The sequence below is a fragment of the Parasteatoda tepidariorum genome, chromosome 3, assembly GCF_982258835.1.
Source record: "Parasteatoda tepidariorum strain Cologne lab strain chromosome 3, Ptep-v5.0, whole genome shotgun sequence".
NCBI lineage: Eukaryota > Metazoa > Arthropoda > Arachnida > Araneae > Theridiidae > Parasteatoda > Parasteatoda tepidariorum.
The window spans coordinates 100,257,831-100,270,013 of NC_141757.1; the positions used below are offsets into that span (position 1 = coordinate 100,257,831).

General features: G+C 27.2%; 1 protein-coding gene across 4 annotated transcripts in view; it reads left to right on the forward strand.

The window, feature by feature from the left end:
- Nucleotides 1-800: 800 nt before the first annotated feature.
- LOC107454647 (synaptogenesis protein syg-2) overlaps nucleotides 801-12,183 on the forward strand; it is a 386,382-nt gene continuing 374,999 nt past the window's right edge. Inside the window, exon 1 of one of the 4 annotated variants that reach the window (XM_071183678.2) lies at nucleotides 801-913. Coding sequence is in view for 3 of the 4 variants with exons in the window: in XM_016071899.4 (XP_015927385.1) it covers nucleotides 3,978-4,110 (133 nt within the window). In the remaining variant the exon portion in view is untranslated. Of the gene's footprint in view, nucleotides 914-3,668; nucleotides 4,111-12,183 lie in introns of those variants that run through there. The other 3 variants (XM_016071899.4, XM_016071898.4, XM_071183685.1) reach the window with 3 other exon arrangements.

Sequence of the window (12,183 nt, forward strand, 5' to 3'; positions counted from 1 at the left end):
ATGATAATTGGGTATAATATAAAAAAAACACAACTACTTCCACTTAGTAGGAATAACATTTACCATGACGCAATGCTAAATTCTATGCCACTATAAGTCAATTATTAATCAAAAATCGAATATCAATTACTTTTCTTTATAATGCAATAAAATCTGGCGAGCAGCTATTTAAACGATCAAACACTTCGTTTGTTTATTTGTGGCTTGAAGTTAGGCTCGCAGAAAATGCCGTTCATGGGTTAAATTTAGTAGGAATAACACAACCTGTGACGTAGGCTATAGTATACCCAATTAAGTCTTATATTTATCCACCGTTTCACAATTGTTGAGAGTCAATTAAATTAGATTTGTTATTTTATTATATATATTTTAAATTTTAAAGAAATATTAAAAATATTTACCTTTTAACATTATTTGCTAGATAATCTCTTGCTTAAGGCTATTATACTAGGATTCTAATTCAGGGGCTCTATCTTTGCCATAAAATATTAAGTGTATAAACAGTAAAACTGTAACGTTGGAATGTAATATCGGTGCAAATTTGTAGAAAGCCCAGAAATTGAGGATAACATAAGCATTGAGCAAAGGAGGATCGAATCACGTTCTTCACGAGAGACTATTCTATACTTTTTAAAACTAACAAAAAGATAAATTTTGATTTTTGATATTTTGCTAGATTTACGCCGGATTGTGATGTTTTCTTTTGCCTTTCATTTTTTATATTTTGATGAATGTCGTTTTGTCTAAACTTTTTCATCTTCAATTATTTAGTTGAGTTTTTTTGTCCCCAATAGAATCGGTGGTTACACTATATTCTGAGAAGGCTCCTTGGATTATTACCAAGTAAATCGCCATAACGAACCATGTTGTTTCATTTATGGGTAATCCGCACTGAAACGTCTAAATAATTAAGGTAAGTCGATATTTAATTTTTTCATTCGCATATTACATAATATGCATTTCCACGATTTTGGAAATACGTTATTTCCTTGCTTAGTTTTGATACAATGTGCATTTTATTCGGATTATAATTTGTTTTCGGCGCCATTTTATTTGGCAGTCTAAAGCATGTAAACACATGAAAATGATAGCGAAACAATCGTGTGAGTGAGGTGAGCGAAGTGACCAGGAGGAGCCCGTTTTCTCATATTTAAGAAGAAAAAAGAAAAGAGTAGAATAATATAGTCGTATTAAAATCATTCGGGTAGACTATATTTGAGGGTGCCCCTTGATTCTCGCCAAGTTGTGATGGCGGTTGATCGCCAAACTGGGCGATGTTGAAACCCAATCGTGATTCTGATTGGTTTAGATTTTAGCGTTATTTTTAAATTTTCAAATGTATATGTAATTTCAGAGGTTCGTTAGTTCTACGTTGGATACAGGCTAGTTACGTTACTTTTGATTGAAGGTATATGGGCAGTCATAAAAAGGGACTTTAGAAAAATGTCACCGCTAGTCCGGTATTACCGACGCCATTTTTGATTCGTATTTTGCCGAATTTATGTGACGATGGAGATACACAGATTCCATTCGTGATAAATTTAGACAGTATCTAACTGTTATTAGAAAATTCTGCGCACCTAAATCAGAGAATATTCAAGCTTAATAAAGAAGTGAATTATTCTTTTCCTTTTCCCTCTGGGCTCTTACTCCATTAATTTTTGTTTCGATCCAAAATGCATTTTATTGTGTTTATTAATTTAATTATATTGGGTTCATTGCAAGTTTTGGCCGCAAAGTTTGGCCGCATTGCAATGTTTTATTGAAATATCATTATGTTTTGTCCGCTATTCCTGTTACCACGGTGTTCCGTGCAAACAGGAATGGAGCCAAACATAAGTGACCAATTTCGCCAAGGGGCACCCTCAAGTATATCCCCCCCCCCAAAAAAAAAACGTGAGTATTCAGTTTTCTAAACTGGCAACAGTAGAGTCATCTTTTATAATTCCTTTCGTTAGGTTACCTTAAGGAATAATTTAAGTTGTGTTGATTAATTAACTGTAGGTTAAGTATTTATTAAATTCATTTCATTTAGTTTTATATGATAGTTTAAGTAGTGTTAAATAGTTATAAGTTATATTTATGTATTTCTTTAGAACAATTTTGTATTTTTGTAAAATAAAAATAGCTACGAAGCATTTATTTTGTTTTATTTTTGTTCTTTTCTAAAATGGCTGAAGAGATACTAAACATAAAGTGTACTATGATATCGCACACTGTCATAACAATTAATGGTGACGAAGCTAGATTTTTTTCGAACAATAACCTTGCTCAAGTTATGGCTTGAACGGAGCGGGATGAAGTAGTACAGCTCATAATGGAGCATTGAGATCAGTTTTCTATTTTATTTCACGATAGAGAAGGAAATATTTTTGTTGCTTACTAATGAAACGTTCCTAACTCATAGTTATGGTGATTGGTGTGATTTAATGGCTGCTGGACAGATTTGAAATTATTACTAAAATTCAATGCAGAAAGAACTTTGACTATACCGCGGACATCTCTTGTAAATAGTTGAAATTAAAATTTTAAGTACTTTCGCTGCTTAAGCCGTGATCTAATTTCTTAGATCTACCGAATGCACAAAATTATTTGAATTTACATTAAAATAGAAAATACTAGTCAGTAATTTTTTTTAACCCATGTAACATTTTTCAAAATATTTTATGTTCAATTTTGAATTATAATTTAATAACTCAAACAAAAGATTTATATTTGCACCAAAACATTTCTTATCATAAAGATATCAATGGCCAAGTTGTAATTTTTTAATAATATATTTTCTATGAACTTCTATGCATTATTTAACGCATATATACATATTTTTTTATGTAAATTACTACATTAAATATCGCAAGGTCATTTGAAAATTACTAAATACCTTTTAAAACTTTTCGTTTTGTTTTTTAAAAACCGCAAAATTGTTGAATGCAAATAAGGTATTTTTAATAAATAATTAAAAAAACAAATATTTTATTTTATAAGTTCTAAGAATATCATAATTAAAAGAAAGATTGATCCGTGATGTCATCGATACAATGAAATATGACAAATAAATAAATAAATACATGGAAATGGTTAATGCTAAATTTATATCAAACACTATTTTTAGAACCATCCTAAAAAATGGAACTTGGAATACTCATGGTTCATAATAAATTTATTCTTATGTAACATTTTAATTCAATTTCTCCTTCGTCAATGAAAATCCAGGAATGCAAGGATAGCATTCATGCGATCCTGCATTTTCATAATCGTGCATTTTGTATAAACTGCATATGAAAGAAGTACACTTTTCTCTTACAACTGATTTAATACCGATTTATGCACTTAAATTTTTTTTCGAAGTTCAGAAATGAATAAGTCCCGTCGAACAGAACATAAGGGGAACAAAATTCGAAAAAAAAAAAAAAAAAAAATGATAATCAAACTCATTTTTCTTTCTATTTGCTTTTCGAAACGAAAAAGCAGGATGCATTATCGAAATCAATTGACAACATCAAAGAAGCAAAACAAAACGAAAATAGAGGAAAATGAATCGGCAAGACATCTAAAAATGTCAATTCTCACGGGGCAAAATACCGAAACTTGCGCAGTTCTAATAACGACGGCTAGATGGCGCCATAGATACTATCTCTTCTCCCTCTAACAGTCACCCAGCGGTATCTGTTCGCTCTCCGCATCTTTTCTTCTACAACCTCTCTCATTCGTAGAAAGGAGTGTGCGAGTTAGTTTTGCCCCAATCGCTCTCCGCTCTCTCAAATCGAGCAATTTTATTTATAAAAATAAGAAGGGAAAAAAATGTCCCAGGCGCATCAGCTCTTACCCATATTTGTGACAGATATGAGCTTTCTCTTGGATTTTTTGTGGAAGAAATTGTGAAATGTGTATTTGTGGAATATAAACAATTTTTTTATTTCAAAATAAATAAATTAATAAAAATTTAAAATAGTGCTTAAATAGTGTTGTGCAACCAAATGGAAAGGGATACGACTATAAACCTCCTAGTGCTATTTTTTGTTCTGTGCGCTGTGTCCTTCCCCTGCTGGGGGTCTGCGTCCCCTATTACAAATAATATAGGTGGTGCTGGAAATGCGACAGAAATTACAGGTAATTTTTTTTCTGAAGTGATCTAATAAGTTCATAAAGTGTTATCCTGATACAGTATATTTGATATTCATATAGTTTTGTTCATTATATAATGTTCGATTATATAACGTTATATAATACAACCCTGTTTTTTTCCGGTTTATTAAACTTCATTTGTGCAGTTAACTACACTTTTTAATTATGAAAAAAATGAAATTGTTCACTTTTCACAGGTTGGAATCCAAAGTTTATGTTTTAATTTTAATTTTTAAAAATTAAATTAAAATTCACTGTGATTCAAAACCTAACATATAATTTTTCTACATAAGATTAAATTTATTAGTATTAATATAGTTACGTCCGTTACAAAATGTTACATTACATAACGTAATATTATGTAACTCATTTTTTTTTCGATAATTAAAACAAGTTTAAGCAGTTAACTACTGTTTAGTTTGTAAAAAAAATTTAAAATTGTTCACTTTCACCGATAGGGACTCCGAAGTTTTAATTTGAAGCATTTAAAATTAAATTAAAATGTTCCGTAGCTTTACAAATCATTCACATTTTCATTAGTTATATTAATCTTTAATAACAAGAACTTGTCAAGAATTTATTTAACAATTAAATTTATTTATTATCAATCAAAATAAAAAAAAATTCTAATTAACATGAAATTTTTTAGTTGACATAGATTCTTAGTTGGTATAAATTCTTAACTACAAAGCCTATTTCAGGTTCATTGATATATTACGTTTTTGTACCATAATATTTGAAAATTGATCACTCAGTTACAAATTTATCTACTATCCTTAAAATATTCTATAAAATAAAACCATAAAATGATCGAAAGGATTGATCGATCAATTTTTGGTATCATTATAAATAATATTACAATGACAAAAGAAGATTCATTAAACCTTTTTGGGCTAAGCATAGAAATTTTATAAAAATGTCATATTATTTTCATTGAACGTTTCATTGAACGTATTGAATTGTTTAAGTAAAATTCATTACGATGCGAAAAAAATATTTTGTGCGTAAGAAAAAATACTTTATTTGAGAAATAAAAAGGTACGTACATGCACCATTGACCAAATCAATGGAAAAACCATTTAGTTGAACATTTTTTTTTAATGAAATTAGTTTTAATTTAATTTTATTTACCATAGAAACAAATGATTAATTACAAGAGGGATAATTATACATTTTCAAAAAATCGTATTTCTTAAAAACCTTTTAAAATTAAAAAAAAAAAAAAAAAAAAAAAAAAACTAACGTATTTTAAAAATTTCTGAACGTGAAAGTTTGCATTTAATGGTGCTTTTACGAATCCTTGGCCGAAAATGGGTAAAATGTAAAAGGGGGAGTATGTTGCCTTAGCATTATATCTTCTTTTGTCATCGTTACTTTAACCAAATTCACTTGAACACTTATGAGTTTTCTTGTCTCCATGTTTCTCAACTTTTCGTATTTCTTTTGGGAAAAGGTCGGGAATTCGGCCTGGGTCGGAAGATGTAAGAGTTATGTACAGAACGTTTAGGAGGTATTAAATCTCATGATTCGAAAACAAGCTATGCCTAATCAAATATTTTTGTTCTTTTAAGTAAATAGAGAAAGGGTCAGTTTGTTGGTTATGATGACAGTTTGCACTTTACCATTTTCTTCAACATAGCAATTCTAATTTTTCAATGCAGTAACTAGTGTTGTTACATTTTATTTATTTATTTATTTTATTTTACATTTTGGCATCAAAACAGGAGTGTGTAAATCTGTTTTTATTTTGTTCTGGTTTTTCTGTCTGGTAATTTTGGCTCCTATCTGGCACATATATATCGGGTTTTGGCGCGCTAACCTTAGTCTAATCTTATCTAATATAATACATGAAAAATAGGTTTATATCATTCTATTTTCTTCAAAAAGGATGTTTCCTTTACCCATGAGTATTAATTAAAGCGTTTCAGTTGTAAAATGAATTCTGTTGAGTTTTGTGTCATCAGATAAAGTTAAAATACGTTAGGATTTAGTTTGATAAAATATAACATCAATTTAACAAAATACACTTTTGAAGATTTCTGATATCTATAGAGTTAAACAGTACTAACAGTCGGTATTTATTACTTCTGATAGGCATTAATTATTTCTTGTAGGAGTCCTTAATTATTTCTGATATCTGTGTCAAAGTAATTATTTTCTGATAGTTTCGTCAAAAAGATAGTAATTAAAAATTTTTTAAGCGAAGTTTTAGATGAGTAAAATTAATAATTATTTTCACTTAAGAAAATTGCGATGAACTAATTTAGTGACATGTACAGTAAGAATTTGAGTGAAACTTTTCAGTACTATGTATGCTGAGAATAGTAAGTGAGTGTTATAAATCTCAATACGTATTGCAATAACGACCAGAAAAATATTTCATTCCTGAGAATTTACTCCCGTAAAAGTACCTTATGTAAAAATTTATTATAGAAATTGGGGATTCTTATTTTTAATTGTCATTGTTATTTGAAATACACAAGTTTCTGGTATTAAATATTAAAATTATTAAAAATAACACTAAAAAATATATTGTTTTGCCATTTTTGCATCGCTTTAATGATATAAAATGATATAAAAATGCATATATGATATAAAATAACATGTGTGATATAAAAATTATATGATATAAGAATGAAGATATTATATTTCAATAGTATTGCTATAGTTTTTTTTAAAAAATGTTTAAGTTTTTCACCAAGTTTTTCTTGCTTCTCCCATTCCATGATTTGTTTGAGAAAATTTCTATAACGTTATTTCATTACGTTATATATTTCTTTCATCCTCTTTGTCTTCAATGGCTCAACAGCCCAGGGTGGGTCTTGGGCCTTCTCAAGAAGTTTTTTCCAAGCACACCATTTTTTTTTAGGCTTTTAAAATATAAATTGCTACATTTAAATGAAAACTCTTAACATAAATACGATAACTATTAACTCCAAAATTATGAGAAATTTATAATTTAAGGCTTGTATTGAACACAAAAAGTAAAAAATAGTTTTTATTTTTTAAGAGTTAAAATATTTTAACATCAGCATTAAATTTCTAATTATTTTCAAAGTTAAATGAAAATAATCTTCAAAATTAAAACTAGAAAATACCTTGCTAATATATTTTCTTAAATATTTTATTGAAAAATTAAATACCTGCTTACTTGTTGAATATTAATAAACTTTTTTAAAAAAAGTACTTCTAAGTCACGTTACTTAAAAATGATGAACTTTTTTTTCATCCTCAAGTTAAATATTTTCAAAATTTTTAAAGAAATTGTTTTAATAAGATTTTAAAACGTGATATTTTGTCTTATACATTTTAACTCGTACTATTATTTTTATTTCATGGAGTACTTTTTTTCATGAAATTAATATAAGGCACGTAGACAATTTAATTAAGAGAAAATGTTTTTTTTAAAAACCTAGTGACAGCAATTATTTTTGTACTTATTTTCTCAAAAATAACTTTTGATTTATGCTATTTTTTGTGGACTCTCTTAATTTAATTTTCAATTTCTTAAAATGCAATTTGCTTAATAGGTTAAAAAAAATAAGTACGTATTGTGTGGTCATAAGTCAGAAGAAATAACTTGCGGCTCAAAATAATGGATTGCATGTTTGAAATCATCCGCATTTTATTCACAAATAAAATATAATAATTATCAAAAATTGTATGCGAACTTTTGCCTTATCGGCTTTGTCAGTCTGCTGTTTTAGTTGATTTATGAAAAAGTAAAGCAACGTGAATGTTTGCTTATCGGATAGACGTATCTTAAATTAGTGTATTGGATAGCGTAAATTCTAAAAATTTTATTATCATTTGAATTTTATAGTATTTTATTTTTATAATAACCGCGCTATTTATTCTTCTACATAAAAAATTGGATAGATAAGTTTGCCTTTCTTTTTTTTTTTTTTGCTTAAATATATTTCCCTTTCAGAGAGCAATATTTTTTTTTTGTGTAAATTGATACCATATGAACGGGAAAATGCCAAATAAAGATTTTAAATACCTTATATTTTGTTTCATTAACCATAATTTTTGTATTTTCTTACGAGAAATGTCATTACCGTACAATAAGATAATTTTACCATAATTTTTTTTTCTCCGTGTATCAGTTCTTCTAGCAGTAATAGCGATATTTATATATATATATATATATATATATATATATATATATATATATATATATATATATATATATATATATATATATTATGGTAATATAAAAATATATATAAAAATTATGGTAAAAATTATCTTATTGTACGGTAATGACATTTCTCGTAAGAAAATACAAAAATTATGGTTAATGAAACAAAATATAAGGTATTTAAAATCTTTATTTGGCATTTTCCCGTTCATATGGTAACAATTTACCGTAAATTCTAGTTTTTTTAAATTATTGTTCTTATTACCACACATTTAGTAAGAAATACAAAACTGAAAAGTAAATTTTACCGAATAAATGGTTTATAAGCATATGGCTTAAGGTATCATGAAAAAATTAGCAAATTTTACCTCATTTACCTAATTTTATCACGTTTTATAAAACCATATTTATTAATTTTTACCAAAATCATTTCCAAAGTGCTTCTCGAAAAATTATTGAGAATTCTGACTCTCCCGTAGAACCAGAAATACGATAAATTTTACAATATTCTGGTAGTTTTGACCATAATTTTTTTTTTTACCCGTGTACCATGATTGATATCGATTACATTAAAATTGTTTTTAGAAGTTCTTTCGCCAAGGAAAGTAAAAGTTTAAGTGCTATAATTATAGTTATATATATTTTTTAAATTATCTTTACCTTCTTGACACAAATAACTGTTTGGGTTTTAGAACGGACAGACAACTTAAAAATTTTAAAGGTTTTTTGATCTTTTGAAAAAGAAATCGCTAATTTCAATTGAGATTTAAATTTTTTTCCTTCATTAATATGAGAATTATCAAACTCTCTTATTATCATTTTATGAATATTTCTCAATTTCTGCAAGAAAACTGTACTAGCCCATATAATGCAGAATGGAGTAAACTTTTGTTCTTGTTTAAATAGACGTGTAGCGCCATTTTTTTTCAATTAGGATAGAGGGCGCTGACTGAAGATAGGCTTTACTTGACGCAAAAGTCATGCTGCTAACTCCCAGAAGTTCGGGAAGTCGTTTCTTTTCAAATAAACTATAATTTAAATTTTTTTAACGAAGGTTTTTGTAGAAATCGAGGTCAATAGTTAAATTTCATTACATTCTATATTTTTGTTCAATGTAAAAAACATTGCTTGAAAAAAGTTTTAAATAAAAAATTTATTTAAAAAAAAACAAAAAACTTTTATTTGTTTTAGATTTACAGATAACATAAGTGAGAAAATAGAATTAATGAGTAAATGTTATTCAATTCAGAGTTCCTTAAATAAATTCTTTAAAGATAATAACAATTAATTTTATTCCTAATTGGATCATGCTTTGTTCATTTTGTTTTGCTAGCAAAACCAGCCTTGGGAAATTTCATTTTATAACCGGCTTAAGCAGCCGACCTGATTTTTGATTCACGATTCAACTTCATTGGTTATTTCAACCCAACCCAGAAGGCAAAGGTGCTCCTGAATCAAGCATTCGGACAAATTATCTTTTCTGTAGAATTTATTGATGAATCTGATTAGCATTTACGTTACATGGAGAGGAAAACTACCAAAATCTCCTACGGTTAACCCGATGATTTATCTCTTGATCCTTTTATCACTGTCGATATTTTTTACGTTAGTATTGTGGTCGGTGCGAGCTGAATAAATCTAAAATGATTAGTTATATAAAAAACTAATGTAACGTTAATGGTAACAAAATGATTTTCTTCTTCTTTTAAACTGAAAAGTATCTTATATTTTCACTATTAAATTGTTTTCGTGCATTTTATCTCCATATAAATGTTATCGTCAGCTGAAAGTTTGTCCAGTTTTTAAATAGAAAAAATACTCAAATTTCAGAAATGGATAAATAAAAGTATACCTAATTTTCAACTTTAAGTAGTTGTAATTTTTAAATACTAATGACAAATTTAGTTCTATTTAAATAAAAGTTGGAATACACTATAAAGAATATGATTTTCAGAATAAAAAACTATGAATTTAAATTTGTTTAAAGTTCTTAAATTTCAGATCAGAGATTCAGTCAACTTCCTCCCATTTGTCAGAAAAATATGTATGTTCGTAACAAATTTTATCTTTCCATGATTTCAAAATTTGCTATGAAGTTACTTCGCCTTACTTATACTTATAAATAACTCAAACATATATATATAATACCACTTTGTCCCAATTACCTGATGGGACTTTTAAAATGTTCTGAGCAAAAAGTTGAAGCATTCATTATTAATAAATGAGTGTTACTTGCCTATTTAAAAGGGTTTTGCATAGTAAGCAAAATATCAATTAGAAGACTTTGAAACTAATCAAGAAATATTTTGGTTGATTAGTATGAATAACCAAATTATCGAAAGAAGAAGGAAAACATTTCGCAGACTGTCTTTTGAACACCCATCTGCCATTAACGTTAGTGACAGTTTTGTGACATCGCTAAATTCTTCATTTTTGAAGGTAACTACAAGTTTTATTCATTGAATAAATGAAGCAATCGATTGATTTTATCTCTGCACATAATAAATTACGAATAAAAAAATATATAATCTTGCATTTTGTCTTAACTATCAAGATGTAGTAACATTTTCCTCCATGCTAATATTTAACTATCGAAAAAGCAATTTACCTCTTCCTCAAAGGAATGCCGTTAAAACTTTCTGATGAAAATGAAATACCATTGCATTTAATCTCCCCGTGGAGGTGAGATTAATTACAGGATTAGATATTATGCAAAAATAGTTAACGCTTGAGTAAGTGAATATTACGTATTATATTTTCTCGAAAATAATTAAATATATCGCTATCCCTGAGCTAAAATCTTTTTTGATGTTTTTTTATTATTGATTTTTCTTGTTTATCTTTGAATTAAATTTGCATTGTATTTTATCCATGAATATTTTTTCTCCAAATTCCTGTTTTAAAAACTTACCATTCCTTAAAAACCCTTAAAAATGTTCGTAAGTATTTGTCAAATTGAACTAAACCCGTATTTGATTCAGATAGGGGACACTTCAGGTTCAAAATGATTTTTTTTAAATATCAACCAATTCTAATGAAAATTTCATAGATTGTGAATAAAGCATTTAGAAAGATATTCCCAAAATTTGAAGCAAAAATATTAATTTGTTGAAAAGTTATAATTTTTTTAATAATTTATCTGCAAATTAAATTACTAAATGTTCCAATATTTCAAAATGTTTCTTGCGCATGAGTTTTTATCGTAGCTGTATGAAATTCATTTATATTACAGTTTGAATAAATATAAATAAAATTGGATATGTTTGAACAACTTAGCACTTAATTTTAAACAAATAAAAAATCAAAATATCATAGTCTTTATATAATTTTTAAAAAATGAAATTTAAATAACAATTTAAAGTAATTTAAAAAATATTCAGTGAGTATTCAGCTTTTATTCATATCACATTGGTTACGGAACATTAGACCAATCCTATATATGAAGAAAAAATAACGATTTATTCAAAACTCATGCGCAAGGAACTTTTCGAAGTTTGAATATTATCGTAAAAAACAACATTAAGAAAAACAGTTTAACAATAAAAACAGACAGTTTACATAACCTTGTTTACAAATCTTGAAATGCTTATAACTTTGCAAAAAATGACTGAAATTGAGAAATTTTTTTTTAAATTGTAGCTAGATATAACTATTGTTTTTTGAAACAAAAATTGAAAAAAGTATAATTTGGTCGATTTTTGGGTTTTTCATCGTGAAGTGTCCCCTTCAATGCTTTCGTGTCTAATTTTAGGAGGAAATTTATATATATATTTATTTAAAATTACTTTTAACAAAGTTTAATCTTTGGTAAGCTAAATTTCATGCATTTTAAAGGATTGATTGTTTGATTTTACAATAGTAGCTGTTAGTACTATATAGTAGTTGCTAGTACTATAGTAGCCTAAAACAGTTGA